This window comes from Balaenoptera acutorostrata, chromosome 2 (genome assembly GCF_949987535.1).
Source record: "Balaenoptera acutorostrata chromosome 2, mBalAcu1.1, whole genome shotgun sequence".
NCBI classification, from domain to species: domain Eukaryota; kingdom Metazoa; phylum Chordata; class Mammalia; order Artiodactyla; family Balaenopteridae; genus Balaenoptera; species Balaenoptera acutorostrata.
This window is the reverse complement of record NC_080065.1, coordinates 180,731,193-180,751,157: the sequence shown is the minus strand read 5'-3', so window position 1 is coordinate 180,751,157 and position 19,965 is coordinate 180,731,193. Positions and strand designations below refer to the sequence as shown.

The following is a 19,965-nucleotide window of genomic DNA, read 5'->3' as shown; positions in this document are numbered from 1 at the left end:
CTAAGGAGACAAAAGACCCGTATGCAGAAAACTATGACACTGATGAAAGAAATAAAAGATGATGCAAACAGATGGAGAGATATACCATGTTCTTGGATTGGAAGAATCAACATTGTGAAAATGACTATACTACCCAAAGCAATCTACCGATTCAATGCAATCCCTATCAAACTACCAATGGCATTTTTCACAGAACTAGAACAAAAAATTTCACAATTTGTATGGAAACACAAAAGACCCCGAATGGCCAAAGCAATCCTGAGAAAGAAAAGCAGAGCTGGAGGAATCAGGCTCCTGGACTTCAGACTATACTACAAAGCTACAGCAATCAAGACAGTATGGTACTGGCACAAAAACAGAACTATAGATCAATGGAACAGGATAGAAAGCCCAGATATAAACCCACACACAATTGGTCACCATATTATTGATAAAGGAGACAAGAATATACAATGGAGAGAAGACAGCCTCTTCAATAAGTGGTGCTGGGAAAACTGGAGAGCTACATGTAAAAGAATGAAATTAGAACACTCCCTAACACCGTACACAAAAGTAAACTCAAAATGGATTAAAGACCTAAATGTAAGGCGAGACACTATAAAACTCTCAGAGGAAAACATAGGCAGGACACTCTATGACATAAATCACAGCATGATCCTTTTTGACCCACCTCCTAGAGAAATGGAAATAAAAACAAAATAAACAAATGGGACCTAATGAAATTTAAAAGCTTTTGCACAGCAGAGGAAAACATAAACAAGACGAAAAGACAACCCTCAGAATGGAAGAAAATATTTGCAAATGAAGCAACTGACAGAGAATTAATCTCCAAAATTTACAAGCAGCTCATGCAGCTCAATATCAAAGAAACAAACAATCCAATCCAAAAATGGGCAAATGACCTAAATAGACATTTCTCCAAAGAAGATATACAGATTGCCAACAAACACATGAAAGGATGCTCAACATCACTAATCATTAGCAAAATGCAAATCAAAACTACAATGAGGTATCACCTCACACCAGTCAGAATGGCCATGATCAAAAAATCTACAAACAATAAATGCTGGAGAGGGCATGGAGAAAAGGGAACCCTCTTGCACTGTTGGTGGGAATGTAAATTGATACAGCCACTATGGAGAACAGTATGGAGGTTCCTTAAAAAACTAAAAATAGAACTACCATATGACCCAGCAATCCCACTACTGGGAACATACCCTGAGAAAACCGTAATTCAAAAAGAGTCCTGTAGGGCTTCCTTGGTGGCACAGTGGTTGAGAGTCTGCCTGCCAATGCAGGGGACATGGGTTCGAGCCCTGGTCTGGGAAGATCCCACATGCCGCGGAGCAACTGGGCCCGTGAGCCACAACTACTGAGCCTGCGTGTCTGGAGCCTGTGCTCCGCAACAAGAGAGGCCGCCATAGTGAGAGGCCTGCGCACCGCGATGAAGAGTGGCCCCCACTTGCCGCAACTAGAGAAAGCCCTCGCACAGAAACGAAGACCCAACACAGCCAAAAAAAAAAAGTCATGTACCACAATGTTCATTGCAGCACTATTTACAATAACCAGGACATGGAAGCAACCTAAGTGTCCATCAACGGATGAATGGATAAAGAAGATGTGGTACATATATACAATGGAATATTACTCAGCCATAAAAAGAAACAAAACTGAGTTATTTGTAGTGAGGTGGATGGACCTAGAGTCTGTCATACAGAGTGAAGTAAGTCAGAAACAGAAAAACAAGCACTGTATGCTAACACATATATATGGAATCTTAAAAAAAAAAAAAAGGTTCTGATGAACCTAGGGGCAGGAGAGGAATAAAGATGCAGATGTAAAGAATGGACTTGAAGACACAGGGAGTGGGAAGGGTAAGCTGGGACGAAGTGAGAGAGTGGTATGGACATATATACACTACCAAATGTAAAATAGATAGCTAGTGGGAAGCAGTCGCATAGCACAGGGAGATCAGCTCGGTGCTTTGTGACCACCTAGAGGGGTGGGATAGGGAGGGTGGGAGGGAGACACAAGAGGGAGGGGATATGGGGATATATGTGTACATATAGCTGATCACTTTGTACACTTTGTACAGCAGAAACTAACACACCATTGTAAAGCGATTATACTCCAGTAAAGATGTTAAAAAAAAAAAGAGAGCATGAGTAAGAGAAAAATGTAGCAAAATAATTAGGAAGTGATGAGTTTTTATTTTGTTGCGGTAAAACGTCGTGACACAAAATATACCACTTTAACCATTTTGAAGCGTGCAGTTCAGTGGCATTAAGTACAAGGTGATGGATTTAAGTGGTTATTACTTTTGTTCTGAACAGAATTTATTTAACCATAAATTCATATCATTAAATTTTTATGATGCCTGCCTTTAACAACTAGCTGGCAAAATTCCTAAACGTTTAAGAAGAGGCTCCTGTGAGCCAGGACAGCTGGCCCTGCCTGTCTTCACGTCCCATGACAGGCTCCTTCTAGCCTCAGCCTCCGGGTGTGTGTCCCCACGCGAGTGGTTCCCGGACTCTCCATGACTATGTTGTGTGTGCCTATGCACCCACATGTCTCTGAGTGCAAAAGAGCCTAGGTGTGCCTTGCACGCACCCAGGTGTGTCTGCCGGCAGACCGCTCTGTCTGCACATCCCCATGTCTTCGAGACCCACAGTTATCTACGCACCTGCGAGCTTGGGGGCCCGTGTCTCTCCGCAAGAATCTCCACTTGCCTGGGTACCCACTCCAGTGGCGTGCGGGAGGCAAGTCTGAGCATCTCTTCCTAACCCCACACCAAACAACCTCAGGGTGGCAGTTGAAATCAGCCACGATGGGAGTATTTACACCACAGGGATCTGCAAATGCTCACATCATGGCTCTTTTTTTTTTTTTTTTTTTTTCTTTTTGTGGTCAAGAGAGGTGGGTGTTAACCCTTTACCAACACACCATGGGGACCCATGTGCCGCATGTCACCTTGCGTGTGCCCACATGCCAGTGCATGTTCATGGGTGTGCACGAGTGCCTGTGTCTCCCTGGATACATGTGACTGGCGTGTCCCCGTGCATCTGTGTGTGTGTGTACCCACGTGCTCGGGTGAGGCCCCAGCACCCCGTACCTCTTCGGCAGTTGGTTCCGCAGGAAGTTGTCTGGGTGGGGCGAGGGTGCTGAGGTCCCCCCCTGTCCCCTACCCCAGCTCCTCAGGACACCTGCATGCACAGGTCTGAGCGAAAGAGGAGGGCTCCCTCTTCTAAAACCCGGTCCTGTGCTGGACTCAGACCCCTGCCTCAGCCCCCGGCTGGAAGAGGAGGCACCGGCCAGGCAGGCGGCAATTGTGGAAGAGGAAGTTAGGGCAGAGTTGGGTCACCCTGTGGTTTACCCCGGGCTCTGGCCCACAGATGCCCCCCTCCCCGGGCAGGCTCAAAGCCCTAGTCATGGGTCCTGGGGGATGCAGGAGCTTGTAGCTGAGCTGGATACCCACAGCAGCGAGGACAAAGCTCCATCTGGTGAGTGACCATCACTGGGGAGTGGGGGACAGATGGACCAACGGGGACAGAGGGGTCTGCGGAGGAGGCCTGAGGGGCAGCAGACAGACCATCCACAATTTCTGTCCACCTTCTGGTCAGCCCACTTCCCGAGTCGGTGGGGGGAGGCTGCTTGTTTTTCTGCAAAAGTCTGTGGTCGCAAGAAGTTATACCTTAGGGGGGTGGGGTCCATGATGGGCAACAAAGCCAGACAGAAAGATGGATCCCCTTGTAGCCAAAGTCTGCACAGGGAACAAGGGAAAGGGGATGAATGGGGGGGGGGCGGGGGGTGGATTAGGCTCCCTGTGGCAGAGTCGCCAGGGATGCTTTGCTTCTGAAACTAGAGATCTGGGGTGAAGAGAGAGGTCACAGACCTCCCTGAAACAGAATCCGAAGAGTGGCGCTGGGGAGTCTGACATTCAAAACAAATTCCCGCTTAAGACTGAGGTCTGAGAGCCAGTCCCGAGGAGAGCCTCACCTTCATCTTCCAAGGTCATCCAAGAAGGAGGACCCTCCACCCGGGCAGCCCTCCTGGTTGGAGCCCTCCCGGTGGCCCACCGAGGGGAGTCTCACTCACCCGGCTGCCTGGGGTGGGGCGAGGTTGGGGGGGAGGGTTGTGGTTCCTTCTGGGCACACCCAGGCCCGCTGCTTCCTCCCTGCCCTGGTTGCCAACGAGGCCATCAGGCGGGTTTCAGGCACTCTGGGGTCAGGGGAAGGTGGCCCAGGAGGGGGTGAATTGGACTGGACAGCTGGGGCCAGGGACGATGGAGCTGGTGGGGTTAGGCTAGGGGGCACATTGGGGAAGGCCCTGAAGGCCTCACTCAGAGAGCGGACTCTCCATGGAGAATTCCACTGGCTGGGTCACCTGCGGTTCTAAGGAAAGGCTTTGACAACCAGTGACAACCAAGGGAATGCTGTCCCTACTACCAGCCACCTTTGAGCTCCCTGGCCACCACCGCAATGAGTCTCTGTGGGAGGGCTTCCTGGCAGAGGCAGGCTTTTCTCTGGATCTTGAAGCACCAGTGGAATGGCAACCGCAAACCCATCAGTGTATCCAGTCTGGGACATTCCCCACATGCGCCCTGGCCACCCCCCCCCCCCAGCCCCTGACACAGGGCTGGACACCTGCCAGCGCTCAGTACTGTTGTGGGTGAGAGGGTGACCGTGTCAGCCAGTTGTGGGTTCAAATCCCTGCTCCCCTGCCTCTGTGTAGCTGTATGCGAGTGACTTCACCACTCTGGGCTTCCGTTTGCTACTCCGTAAAAGGGTCGTCGTAGACCTTGCATGTGAAATCCTGGTGCAGTGCCTGGCACGCAGTAGGTGCCCTGAAACATTGTCAGCCTTGCCTGTTCTCTCTTATTCTGTCCCTGTCCCGAAACCTGGCTTCCCTGAGCAATCCCTGCCCATGCCACAAGTGTGCAACCTCAGAAACTTTCTGTGCCACACCTAGAAAGAGGGACTAATGGTGGGTCTCAATCTCTATCAAGTATGTGGGGCAGACTTGTAAAAATCATGGCAATCACCTCCTTGGACTCTGCTTGAGGTGGGCTCTTCCTCAAGAGGGGTGGGGTTTTAGCATCCACAGAAACGTCGGAACACAGCAGTGAGGTTCATTTTAGAAGATCCCTTGGGACCACGCCCCCATGGAGAAGCAACTGGCTGGAAGGGGATATACTGGGGGTAGGGAGACCCTCTCAGGAGATGAAGGTGGCTGGACCAGGTCAGGGCAAGAAGGATACAGATGCAGGAGGAGGACCGGGGACAGGACTTGGGGACCATTTGGTGGCCCTAGATGGTGTTCAGGATAAGAGGGAATCCAGGACAAGGTGCTGATTTCCGCTTGAATGAGGGGATGGAGGTGATCTGAGAAGAAGCTGTGTCTAAGATGTTTGTTACTTACCCTCCTTGTGTCTCAGTTTCCTCATCTGGACAATGGGAGTGATGGAAGTGTCACTACTATCATCCCACCGTAGAGTGGTTGAGAAGACTAAATGAGCTATTGATGTAAAACCTTTGGACTGGTGCCTGACACAACATAAGCTCTTGTTAAATGTTGGCTTGGGTTGCTGTTACTTCATCCCTGACCTTTAGGCTGGCATGACCCACACAGCTGGCCCCCTAGTTGGCACCCCCTCCCAATGCCCATCATCTTAACCTGTCCCTACACCTGCCCACATGGACTCCAGGCCCACATGCTCTTCCAGAATCTTGCCTCTCCCCATCAAGAGGTGGAATCAAGGTGGGGTCCCTTGTGCCTGGACTTGGGCAGACCTTCATGGGTCCCTCAACTAATAAAGTCTAGCAGAAGCAATGTGAGATCATAAAAGACAAGGCCACTTATACCTGGCTATAGCTCTCTCTCTCTCTCTCTCTCGCTCTCGCTCTCGCTCTCGCTCTCGCTCTCGCTCTCGCTCTCGCTCTCGCTCTCTCCTTGGGAGCCCTGAGCCTGCAAGAGAGAAATCTGGCTTCCCTGAGGATGACATGCTGGAGAGACTATGAGAAAAGACCCCATAGAGACGAAAAGAGATGCCCATGGAACCCCAGCTCTTTGAGTTTTCCCAACTGTGTGAGCAAAGATGCCTTCTGACGGCCTAGCCCCAGCCCATGTCTGGCTAAGATCTCATGGGTGACCCCACACCAAAACCACCCCAGTCAGGCCACTTACTTCCAAATTCCTGTCCCATGGAAACCTTGAGAAATAATAAATGATTGCTGCTGTTTTAATCCACTAGGTTTGGGGGTGATTGGTTATGCAACAGGGAATAACCAGAGCACCCTGCATTGCACCCCCAAAACACAGTAGCTTCAAACAATAGCGACTTATTTAGCTCATGGGTTTTTTTTTGTTTTTTGGGTTTTTTGCCATGCCATGCAGCTTGTGGGATCTCAGTTCCCCGACCGGGGATTGAAGCCTGGGCCACCGCAGTGAAAGCCCGGAATCCTAACCACTAAGCCACGAGGGAACTCCCAAGTTCATGATTTTTTTTCTTCCAGTTTTATTGAGACATAATTAACATACAGCCCTGTCTATGTTTAAGATGCACAGCATAATGATTTGAGTTACATACGTTATGAAATGATTTTCACAATATGTTTAGTGACCATCCATCATCTCACACAAATACAAAGTTAAAGAAATAGAAAACAAATTTTTTTGTGATGAGAATGCTTAAGATTTACTCTCTCGACAGCTTTCATGTATAACATACAACAGTGTTCACTACATGTATCATGTTGTACATTACATCCCTAGTAGTACTGATTTATCTTACAGCTGAAGTTTGTATCTTTTGACTGCCTTCATCCAATTGTTTGGCTCATGATTTGTTGGGTCAGCTGGGTGGTTCTTCTTGCCTCAGCCCATCTCTGCTGGGTTCACTAATGGATTCGTGGGACACTGTCATGGAGGCTTCCCTGGAATCTGCCCTTTCTAAGGGTCAGGACACCACTGTGTCAAGAGAGTACCCTTACCAAGGGTACCCTTACCAAGATGGCAGTCACCATCAACAAGATGGTAAAAGACCTCACTAAAATGGCAGAGATTCTCACCAAGATGGTAGATGCCCTCACCAATATGAAAGCTATCCTTGCCAAGACGGCAGATACTTCTATCAAGATGCAACACATTCTGGGACTTCCCTGGTGGTCCAGTGGTTAAGACTTCGCCTTCCAATGCAGGGGGGGTATGGGTTCTATTCCCTGGTCAGGAGCTGAGATCCCACGTACCTCGTGGCCAAAAAGCCAAAAACATAGAACAGAAGCAATATTGTAGCAAATTCAATAAAGACTTTTTTAAAAAAATGGTCCAGGGACTTCCCTGGTGGTGCAGTGGTTAAGAATCCGCCTACCAATGCAGGGGACACGGGTTTGATCCTCGGTCCGGGAAGATCCCACGTGCCGCAGAGCAGCTAAGCCCATACGCCACAACTACTGAAGCCCGCACACCCAGAGCCCGTGCTCCTCAACAAAAGAAGCCACTGCAATAAGAAGCCCGCGCACCACAACAAAGAGTAGCCCTCGCTCGCCGCAATTAGAGGAAGCCTGCACGCAGCCACGAAGACCCAATGAGGCCAAAAATAAATAAAATAAATTCTAAAATAATAATAATAAAATTTTTAAAAATTAGAAAATTGTCCACATCAAAAAAAGAATCTTTAAAAAAAGAGATGGAACATAATCCATACCCGGCACCTCCATTCAAACTCTCCACCAGCTCTTTCTACTATTACCATCCAGGACCAGAAGACCACCCTTTGGCAGGCCAAGGGGCTATTTACAACTCACAGTAACTAGCACCAGGTTAGAGGAGGCAATCCAAGTGGTAAATGCCATCAGTGCCTCCTTCTGGCACAGACACACAATAAAATCAGAGCACTTTAACCTGAGACATTCAAGGTCACTTGGCCCTCTGCCTCCAGTGACTCCCACCCATGCAAATCCACCCAGCCTTCCTCCTCTCCCCACAACATCACAGTCAGCTCGACACCTCAAGGTGGGAACCACTGGTTCCTAACCTAGTACTCAAGCAACACCATGGTCAACACTGGCCCTGATGAAATAAGAGAAATTGGGGGGTTAACCACAGTAGAAGGCACCTCCCAATTCTACTCACTACATAGTCAACCCTCCGTATCTACAGGTTCTGCATCTGTGGATTCAGTTAACTGCGGATCATGTGCTATGTTTATGATCTGCGGTTGGTTGAATCCATAAATGTGGAGGGCCGGCTATGGGACTTGAACATCTGAGGATTTTGGTATTCACCGCAGGTCCTGGAACCAATCCCATGCAGGTACCAAGGGATGGCTGTATATCAGAACTTTCCACTAAGTGGGTACCCTTGATACTGCCCATGGAGGGGATACCTGGAAATATCCCTTCCCCGTGATGTTTTACACCAGACCAACCCATCCCTGTGCCACATTCTCCTGTACTTTTCACTGCAGTATCTGTATCTTCTGTGGGTCTGTTGCTATTGTCGGTTTTTCTTCTGATTTTAGGTTACGAGACTCTATCTTCTGATGTGCTTCAATTTTGATTGAATGCCTGATATTGTTTATGAAAAACTGTAGATATCATTGGTGGTTCTTCACGGTGTTATTTCCCTCCAGAGAGGTTTTACTTTTGCTTCTGGCAGATAGCGAAACTAAAGGCAGGTGACTTTAGTCTAATCAGGGATTAAGCTGACTTGAAGCTGGATTTTGGTCTGGATGAAGGTTGGTCCATTTCTGGTCTCCCCTTGCTCCTAGGGTATAGTCTTTGGTGACCCCAGCTCTCTCCTCTTTGTGAGCCCTGACTTCCAATGTCTATTTCTCCAGCCCCAGAAGATTTCCAGAAGCTACACTCAGTTTCTCAGCCCCTTTCTGGTCTGCTTCCCACTTAAGAACTGCATTTATATCAACAATTTGCTTGTGAGGAAAAAAAAAACCCAGCATTGCATTATGTCTACCTCACCTCTCTAGGATTCTGACACCTCAAACCTTGGCTGCCAACGCCTTCAAATTGAGGGTGTTTTTTTTTTTTTTCTTCTGATTTTATCCAGCTTTTTTAGCTTGATTTACCCTGGTGGAAAGGTAAATCTGCAATAAGGTAGCCTGCCATCATTAGAAATAGGTATCCCTGTTTTGTTTTGTTTTGTTTTGTTTTAATTTATGGCTATGTTGGGTCTTCGTTTCTGTGCGAGGGCTTTCTCTAGTTGCAGCAAGTGGGGGCCACTCTTCATCACGGTGCGCGGGCCTCTCACTATCGCGGCCTCTCTTGTTGCGGAGCACAGGCTCCAGACGCGCAGGCTCGGTAATTGTGGCTCACGGGCCTAGTTGCTCCGCGGCATGTGGGATCTTCCCAGACCAGGGCTCGAACCCGCGTCCCCTGCATTGGCAGGCAGATTCTCAACCACTGCACCACCAGGGAAGCCCAACCCCTGTTGTAATTTTAACACAAGATTTTTATCAAGCCTCCATTGCTAACTGTGCTTGACTCACTGTGTTTCTCTGTTTCTGGGCTCCTGGGTCCCTGTCTTTGTTGCCATCAGTTTGATGGAGGTCCCTCCTGGCTTCTCACTGCTTTTAATTTCCCTGAAGTTCTCATATCTGCTCTCCACCCAAAGGTCTGGAAGATCCAATAGGCATTTGTAGTCTGTCCAGGGAAAAGTATGTGGTGGGAGATGAGGAATTAAAACCTGGAGCACAGCAGAGGAGGTGATTTTTTAAATCTCCCTGAGCTGTTATCTGGATTTCTATGTATGTATCTGGCTGTTTGTGTATAATTGTGTGTGTGTGTGAGCATATGTCTGACTATTTGCGTGTGTATGTTTGCCATTGTCTACATGCACTGGGAAGTGTATTGGGTGGTGTTGGTGTACAGAGTGTGTGTTTTTATGTCTTTTTGTGAGTGAAAAATTTGAAGGCCACCTACTCATAATAGGATAGCGGAGGTGATGAGAGAGGTGCAGATGGGGTCACCAAGGCCAGTGGGGAGACCATGAAGTGGCTAAGGACAGAGCCCTGGGAACACAGAGTTTAAAGGTCAGGCAGAGAAAGGAAGAGGAGTCGAGTCAGGAAGGGAGACTGAGAAGGAGCAGACAGAAGAAGAAAAGGCATGAGAGGAATGGATTTCAAGAAGAAAGTGGTCATACTTGTCCAGTAAAGGTGAAACTGAAAAGCGCCCATTAGATTTAGCCCCAGAGAGAGCTAGAAGACTGGAGGGGATGGAAATAAGACTTCAGTGGATGATGGAGTCCAGTAGGTATGTGTAGGTAAAGACAGACTTGTGCCTAACCCTTTGAGAAGGGAGGGTGGAGGCTGAGAGGTCACTGAAGAGAGAAGGGACAGCCAGGAATTTTTCAGACATTAGTGAAAATGCAAGTAAGGAGGCTTCCACCACCAGGGGGCAGCACTTGTACAGACAGGCGCTGGCTGGCACCCACACAGATGCACACAGAGATAAAGACACAAAAGTAGACACAAAGAAACCCAGGCAGACACAAAAACCCCCCACAAATACCAGATGCTGATCTCCCCAAGTCCCGGATGAGTCATGTAGATACAACCCCACAGATACTGATGGGCATTCAGATACACACACGCACACACACACACACACACACACACACAGAGGATCACAGAGATTTTTAAAACTGCGTGGATAATATTATTCAGCCATAAAAAAAGGAAGGGAATCTTGCCATTTGTAACAACATGGATAGACTTTGAGGGCATTATGCTAAGTGAAATAAGTCAGACAGAGAAAGACAAATACTGTGTGATCTCATTTAGATGTGGAATCTAAAAAAAAAACACCACCACCAGGGATTTCCCTGGTGGCTCAGTGGTTAAGAATCCGCCTGCCAATGCAGGGGACACGGGTTCGAGCCCTGATCCGGGAAGATCCCACATACCACGGAGCAACCAAGCCCGTGGGCCACAACTACTGAGCCTGCACTCTAGAGCCCACGAGCCACAACTACTGAGCCCGTGCGCCACAACTAGTGAAGCCCGCACACCTAGAGCCCATGCTCCACAACAAGAGAAGCCACCGCAATGAGAAGCCCACGCACCGCAACAAAGAGTAGCCCCCGCTCGCCACAACTAGAGAAAGCCTGCACATAGCAACAAAGACCCAACACAGCCAAAAATAAATAAATAAACAAATTAATTCATTAATTAAATTAAAAAAAAAAACACCACCACCAAACTCATAGAAAAAGAGATCAGATTTGTGGTTATCAGAGGCAGGGGATGGGGGTGGGGGAATTGGATGAAGAGGGTCAAAATGTACCAACTTCTAGTTATAAGATAAATAAGTCCTGGGGATGTAATGCACAGCATGGTGACTATAGTTACCACTGCTGCATGGTGTGTTTGAAAGTTGCTAAGACAGTAAATCCTAAGAGTTTGCCTCAGAACAACAACAACAAAACATTATTTTCTCTCTTTTTTTTTTTTTTTGGTATCTGTATGAGATGATGGAAGTTAACTAAACCTACTGTAGTAATCATTTCACCGTATATGTAACACCTTCAACTTACACGGTGCTGTATGTCAATTATATTGCAATGAAACTGGGGAAAAAACCCCTAAAATGCTTATATACACCCCCCATAGACAAGTTGACACTCAAGACTTGAAAACACACACTCTCTGCTGACACACAAATGCACTGTCAAAAGCACAGAGACAATGACACACACACACACAAACACTCAGACATTCATGAATACCCAGGTCCACATCAGGACCCAGTCTATACATCTTTTCTGAGGACCCCTCACTGCACCCTCAGCTCCTTCTGGGAATGTCTTGTCCAGCCAGGGTGAAAAGCCTATAGGGCAGGGGAGGTGGGGGGTAGTATTAAGGACTTGGCCTCCTCCAAGGCTAGAGTCCCTGGGCCGCCCCCCCTCCCCCCCCCCCGCCCCAGCCTCAAGCTCCCATCAGCTGATGCATCTGGCAGCCCCTGCAGACAGTCTCCGCCCCTCTTGCTGGCAGCCCCGTCCTGGCAGATATTCCCAGCCGATTGCCTTCGTCATCCGCTGTTCACTCACATGCTCGCACACACGGCCCCCATGGCTAGCTCGGCACTCAACCACTCCTGGCCGGCCCTCTCCAAGCTCTGGCTGAAGCGATGGGCCTTCAAGAGAGGTAAGGGGGCAGGCAGTGAACAGTGGGCACCGGCCACCCAGGCAGGGCTCCCTGGACAGCCCGCCCACCATCCCACCCCAAGCCTTTCCTCAGCCCAGGGGCACAGAGTCTGCCTGAGCCAGCCCCAAATTTCATGATCTCTGGTTCCCTGGGACCCCAACAGAACATCACAGACTTGTGGGGTCCCTCTTGTCTCAGAGGAAACGTCTCCCCAGGCTCAGCCAGGAACTTGTCTTGGGAGGTAAATCTGTAGGAGGAGAATCCACCCTAGAACTGGGGTAGCCTGGTGGCTTCCTGGGGGCTCCTGACGCTATTTGTTCCCGTATGGCTGCAGGACAGAGGTTCAGAGAGGCAGCAAAAGGAAGGTTTGAGACTTCCAGAAATTCTGGTAGACATCTCCCTAGAACACACACACACACACACACACACACACACACACACACACACACACACACACACATTGGCTGGTAGCCCCCCTGGGTCCCAGGACTTCAGTTTACTACGTGGGGGCTGGAGAGACCCTTGTATCATATCCCCCAAGGTCTGGGTGAATTGCTTTTGCAAAAAGGCATTTCTTAAATCTCGGCAGGAGTTTAGTCCTGGAAGATAGCCAGATGGTGTCCAAGGCCATGGGGCACGGGGGATAGTGTGATAGGAGCCCCCCGTACCCCCTGCATAAGCCGAGTACTTGTTCATGAATGAGTTTCCATGCAGGAGAGCAGTCAATAAGAAGATTCATTAGCTTGTTCATTACATACACTCTGGTTGAGAACCTGTCGTGTGCCAGGCACTGTGATGGAGGAGCCTGGAATATCGAGAATATCGGGGGACCTGGAGGCTGGGGCTGGGGAGGGAGAAGGTGGCGTGCAGACTGAGATGCAACAGAAGAGCAGTCATAACGGTGGAGATTGCTGCCAGTTTTTGAGTCCTAGTGAGGTTCAGCTCAGAACGGAGGAGTGATGATCTCAGGGTCACACAGCAAGTACATGCTGAAGGAGCCAGGATTTGGAACCAGGTCTGTCTCAAGGCTGCCTCTGTGGTATGTTCTGGCCAGTGAACAAAGCTACCAGTGTGGGCAGCTGGAGGGCTTGGGGAGGGTTTCTAAATCCACCAGTGGACGGTAATGTTAGAGAATTAGGGTATCAGTCACGGATCCCACCTGGGACCCAGATCCTTATGAAGGTCTACCCACTCTTGGCCGCCCAGCGCACCCTGTCTCCCTGCCTGGGAAGGTTGAAGCTGTGACTTATAGGCTGACAGGTTGGGGAGTGAGCTGTGGGAACCAGTGGTAACTCTTCAACCCTTTTATGGCTGACGCTGCAGGGGCTGCTGTTGGAAGAGTCTGCCTAGAACTTGAATACAGGCTGATAGGCGGCTCCTTAGGGAGAAGCATGGGGGTGGGGAGCAGAGAGGGACCCCCTAACCGAGTCCTTCCATTCTTTCGCCTTTCTGTGCCCTTCTTAAGCTCTGTAACTGGCTGTCTGGGCACCAGATGGGACCTCCTGGGAAGATAATGGAGTGGATTTGGAGAGGCAGACAAGACTATGGAAGTGGGGTTGGGACCTGTAGGAAGTTCCCTGGGGCAGAGCCCCACTGGCCCTTCCCCTCAGTTGCTCAATTACCCATTTCGGCCATACTTTTTCACTCATTCCCCAGTACATCATAAGTGTATATATAATGTGTGCATTCTGTGTCTCAACTTGGTTTCCTTCTTGCCTGGCTTCTCTGCCACAATTCTGCCTCTTTCTATCTACGTTTCTCCCCTCCTCATCCCCTCAGAATACCACCTCCTGAATGTAATGCATCACTGCCACTGGACACTGACACAACACTTATCCCAACTCTCCACCCATTCATCCATCCCTGCATCCACACATCCATCCATCCATTCGTCCATCTAACCATCTACTCATCCATCCATCCAACCACCTACCGATTCATCCGTTCAACCCTACAGACAGTCAACTATCCATCCATGCATCCACATATCCATGCATCCATCCATCCACCCGTCCATCCATCTAACCACCCTACTATTCATCCATCTAAATATCTACTCGTCCATCCATCCAACCAGCCAGCCAGCCAACTATCCATCCACGCATCGATGCATCCATCCCTCCATCTAACCACCCATCCGTCCATTTATTTAACCATCCACTCATCTAAACATCCATTCATCCAACCACCCAGCCAGACAACTTTCCCTTCAGCCAGGCAGCCAGCTAGCCAACTATCTAACCACCCATCCATCTATTCAACAATTCACTCATTCATGCATCCAACCATCCAAGCTTCCATCCAACCATATATTCACCCATCTATCCATTCATATGCTCACCACAGGATAGCTGTGTGGTTGTGAGCCCTTGCTTTGGAGCAAGAAATACCTGGGTTCACATCCCAACTCTGCCTCTTGCCAGTCTAGTATGACCTTGGATGAGTCAGTACATCTCTCTGAGCCTCAGTTTCCCCTTCCATAATGTAGGGACTCAGAGGGTTGTTGTGAGGATAGAAGAATGCAAAGAACATGACAGGCTTAGCACAAGGCAAGGCATATTGGAACTGATCAACACACATAAGATTTTACCACTTGGGACTTGGGGGTGTAAAAGTGGGTTGGATACAGAACTTGCCTCACAATCTGGAGCGGGGGACAGCAAACTTTTTCTGTAAAAGGTCAGAGAGTAAGTGTCTTCAGATTTGCAGGTCATATGGTCTCTGATACAACTACTGAACTCTGCAGTTGTAGCATGAAAGCAGTCAGACAATACGTACACGAATGGGTGTGGCCGTGTGCCACTAAAACTTTATTTACAAAATCAGGTGTTGAGTCAGATTTGGCCTGTGAAACTCCTGGTCTAGAAGCGAACAAGTAAGCCAGTTAAAGTACAACAGGGAGTAGAAAAGGGGTGCAGACGAATCCAAAGTCCTCTGGCTAAGATGGTCTGCAAAGGATTAGAGAAAGTCCTTGGTTGCCAGGGCAGGAAGAGTGGAAAAGGGTGGTGGGAACAGCACAGAGGCACACAGGAGAATAGTGAGTTAGGGGCTCAGGTGTGTGGGGCGAGTTGAGAGGGTAGACTGAAAAGGGCTCGAATGTCGTTCTAAGGGGAGTCTCGGGGTGAGGACCAGAGGAAGGGGAGTGACTCTCTGAAATGTCATGCCAAGAAGACATACCAGCTACTGGGACAGAAGAAGCCAATTGTGGTTGGCAATCGTTTGTGCAGGAAAATCTCAACAAGAGTTGTGGTTGTGTAGAAAGAGCTATAATGGAGGCTGACATTAAGATAGTAGCAGAGGCAAAAAGAAAAGAGGATGGAGTAGAGAAATGTCATGGAGGTGAAATTGACAGGGCTTGGTGTCCTGAGGGGTAGTGAGGAGGCAAGGCTCATCTCCGGGTCTCTGGCAGGGTCACTGGGAAGAGGGTGCAGTCACACTGATATGGGGACACAGAAGGAGGAAGGAAAACAAGGAGTTTGGCCTTGACAGCTTGAGATTGGAGTGCGGGTAGGAATATCAGGCAGTCACCACTGGAGACAAAGGCAGAGGCCACTGGAGACAAAGTCTGGAGCTTGGAGGAGATAATCTGTCACCAGAACTAAGACTCAGTCTGTACCTGGGGTCAGGGTTCAGCACATGATGACGGTTGGGGTTCAGATTGTGGCTCTAGGATGGGAACTCAGTCTATGACACCAGGATCAGGGCTCAGTCCATGACACCAGGATCAGGGCTCAGTCCATGACACCAGGATCAGGAGTCAGTACATGACACCAAAGTCAGGGCTCAGTCAGTGACACTAGGTTGAGGTTCAGTCTATGACACTGGGTTAGGGGCTCAGTCTGTGACACAAAGTTTGAGGCTCAACATGTGACACTGGGATCAGAATGGAGTCTGTCATCAGGGTCAAGCTCGGCCTGTTCCAGGGTCAGAAGCTTCCATGCAAAGAATAAACTCAGCCCTGGCCTTTCACCTTTAGCCTTTGGATCCCGGACTTTTAGGGTCACAGATGCAAGGCATAAGGTTCTGCCTTTGGCCTCTACAGGCTGCGGGAGGCCCCAGGCCTCTGTGAGACCCCTGCCCAGGAAAGCAGGCAGACCCTGCATCCTCTCCTGAGACCCCCCGGGGCCTTGGCTGAGGGATGGGGCGGCCCCTCCAGGCGGCTCCGCCCCCCTTCCAAGCTCCCATCAGCCTCCAGGACCCAACCCCACATCTGGCTTTTCTCGTCCTTCACAGCCTGCTTGTTGTGTTTCTACATTTCCCTGAGTCATAGAAGCTGCCTCGCGGGAGATGCAAGGTTGAATGAGGGCAGCAGAACAGAGGCCCTCAGTCAGGTTGGGAGAGGAGCTGGGCAAGTAGTGATGGTTTCTCGAATATTCGCGGTGATGGGAATTCCCTGGCGGTTCAGTGGTTAGGACTTGGTGCTTTCGCTTTCACTGCCAGGTCCGGGTTCAATCCCTGGTCAAGGAACTAAGATCCCACAAGCCCTGTGTTGTGCAACCATCACCACAATCACTTTTAGAACATTTTCATCACCCCCAAAAGAAATCTGTATCCTTTAGTCATACCCCAAAGTTTCCCGTTTCTCCCCAGCCTTAGACAATCACTAATCTACTTTCTGCCTCTATGGATTCACCTACTCTGAACATTTCATATAAATGGAATCACATAACATGTGGTCTTTTTTTTTTTTTTTTTTTTTAAATTTTATAGCTACTTTATTTATTTATTTATTTATTTTTGGCTGTGTTGGGTCTTCGGTTCGCGCGAGGGCTTTCTCTGGTTACGGCAAGTGGGGGCCACTCTTCATCGCGGTGCGGGGACCGCTCTTCATCGTGGTGCGCGGGCCTCTCACTATCGCGGCCTCTCTTGTTGCGGAGCACAGGCTCCAGACGCGCAGGCTCAGTAGTTGTGGCTCACGGGCCCAGCCGCTCCGCGGCACGTGGGATCCTCCCAGACCAGGGCTCGAACCCGTGACCCCTGCATTAGCAGGCAGACTCTCAACCACTGCGCCACCAGGGAAGCCCCAACATGTGGTCTTTTGTGACTGACTTCTGTGATGTCACATCATGTCTTTAAGGTTCATTCATGGTATAGCAGGTGTCAGAACTCCATTCCTTCTTTTTTTTTTTTTTTTGCTGTGCTGTGCGACTTGTGGGATCTTAGTTCCCCAACCAGGGATTGAACCCCAGGCCTTTGGCAGTGAAAGCGTGAGTCCTAACCACTGGACCGCCAGGAAACTCCCAGAACTCCATTCCTTATTATGACTGAATAATATTCCATTGTATGGATGGACCACATTTTGTGTATCCATTCATCTGTTTATGGACATCTGGGTTGTTTCCACCTTTTGGCTGTTGAGAATAATACTGCCATGAACGGTCATGTACAAGTTTTTGGGTGGATCTACGTTTTCCATTCTCTTGGGTATAGACCTAGGAGTGGAACGGCTGCGTCGTATGGCAACTCTATGCTTAATTTTTTGAAGAATTGCCAAAATGTTTCCCAGACTCCTTGAGTTTTTTTTTTTTTTTTTTTAGTTTTCTTTTTTTTTTACTTGATTTTTTTTTTCTTTTTTTTTTTTTTATTTTTGGCTGTGTTGGGTCTTCGGTTCGTGCGAGGGCTTTCTCCAGTTGCGGCAAGCGGGGGCCACTCTTCATCGCGGTGCGGGGACCGCTCTTCATCGCGGTGCGCGGGCCTTTCTCTATCGCGGCCCCTCCCGTCGCGGGGCACAGGCTCCAGATGCGCAGGCTCAGCAATTGTGGCTCACGGGCCCAGCTGCTCCGCGGCATGTGGGATCTTCCCAGACCAGGGCTCGAACCCGTGTCCCCTGCATTAGCACGCAGACTCCCAACCACTGCGCCACCAGGGAAGCCCCTCCTTGAGTTTTTTCTGCCCATGTGATACCTTTTCATTCATCTGTTTATGAAATGTGTTTATTTCTGCCTTAGCTATTTTCTGCTGTTCTTGCTACCTTCCAAAAGCCCCAGCAATTTTGCATTCACAATTTTGTATTCGTTTTCTTAAAGAAGGCTCCCCAAATTATACAACTGTCGGCACCCCCAAAACTTGGGGCAGTGTTTGTACTTACACAGCTGGGAGGAGAGGGAACTTAAGTGGGTACAGAGAGCCCACCCCATGTTGGGATAGAAAAGGACAGCATCACCCCTTCCCCTCTGCCAGCTGCAGTGGTTATAGGCAGAGTGGCCCCAAAATAGATCACCCCACCTGTACCCTTTGGAGGGTGAAAGTGGGCTACTGTTAATCATTACTTGACTCAGTAGCATAAACCAGGACTGTCCCCAGCAAGCTGAGACATGGGGTCACCCAGCCACAGGGGACCCAAGCTAAGGAATGGATGAGGACCTAACTGCCACTGTCCAAAGACATTGCCATCCCGCTCCCCACCCCCACCTTGGCCCTTCCTGAAGCTTCTATTGCTCTTACCGCAAATGTGCTGGTCAGTCTCTCTGGGTATCACCTCCATTGGACTCCTCGCCTCCACCTTCACCCATATCCTCCAGCCTCAGCTCCAGGCACTCTCCCCTCAGCTTCCTGGTTTCAGCAGGACCCAGGATGTTTTTGCAGGGGGTGTGGAGGAGTGAAGGGAGTCCAGATGCCAAGGCAATGCAATGCAGTGCAGTGCAGTACAACACAATGCAGTGCAATGCAATGCAGTGTAGTGCAATGCAATGCAATGCAGTGCAATGCAATGCGCGGGAGAGAGGCACCATAGGTGGGGGGTGGACGAAGATTTCTGGAGCGAAGAGGATGAGGTCTTTAGGCAGGCGGCCCTACAACAGGAATGGGGGGCTCTTAGGCAGTGGGTCCTGCAGCGGCAGGGACAAGGCACAGAAGGAAGATCCTGGAGGACATCAGTGGCTGGACCAAGACATTTGACCTTCTTCCTGCAGGCGGTGGGTAACCTCCGTGGGGATTCGGATAGGCAGGGGTGACGTGCTCTAGCTGCAGTGTAAGGCGCAGGGGGAGAGAGTCGGGGATGCCTGTTTCTCCCACGGCAAAAGGCTCCATCCAACACCCAAGATCAAGCCAGGGCACCCTCCTGACCTGGAGGGCAAGGAAGGTGACCAAGCACCCCAGGATCGGGCCCTGAAGGGTGGGCACCATCACACCCACCTTCCAGGTGAGGAAACTAAGGCTCAGAGAGGTGACTTCCCCAAAGGTGTGCAGCCATTAGGGGCAGGTCCAGGCAAGGACACAGTCTGGTTGACCCCAAACCCCTTGTTTTCTCCTCGATACCATGCCACCCAGGGGTCCCTGGAACTCAAAGTACAATATAGGGACAGAGACAGCCTGAAGTTCTACCATTAGAGACCCTCTAAGTGTGGGCACTGGGTACTTTCATTTGGTATTAGGGACCCATTCTAGCAAATGAGGGCTTTTTGCTAGAGCAGGCATGACAAATCGATTTCATCTCATGAGCTAACTCGGATCAGCTGGAGATGGCTTCCAAAAATGATGCACTGGGAAGCATTCCGAGGGCACCATGGCTCAGGAAGAAAGAGCCTTGGGATTGAATAGAAATATCTGTCCCAGGCTCAGCATGGGTGGTGTCGAGTGGTGTCGTGTATGTTGGCTTAAAGAGGGAATTCCCTGGCAGTCCAGTGGTTAGGACTCACTCTTTCGCTGCTGAGGGCCTGGATTCGATCCCTGGTCAGGGATCTAAGAGCCCACAAGCCACAGGGTGTGGCCAAAAAAAAAAAAATCATTGGGACCATCCTCCCCTGCCATCCCATTTTGCAGATGAGAAAACTGAGGCCCAGATGCAGCACTCAGGCCCTGACTCTTCAGGT

General features: G+C 49.6%; 1 protein-coding gene across 1 annotated transcript in view; it reads left to right on the top strand.

Moving 5' to 3' along the window:
• The first annotated feature begins 3,442 nt into the window (after positions 1-3,442).
• Positions 3,443-19,965, top strand: part of LOC130707228 (rho guanine nucleotide exchange factor 18-like) — a 54,449-nt gene continuing 37,926 nt past the window's right edge. The window contains exon 1 of the mRNA XM_057540465.1: positions 3,443-3,500. Within this exon, the coding sequence (XP_057396448.1) occupies positions 3,443-3,500 (58 nt within the window). The remainder of the gene's footprint in view (positions 3,501-19,965) is intronic.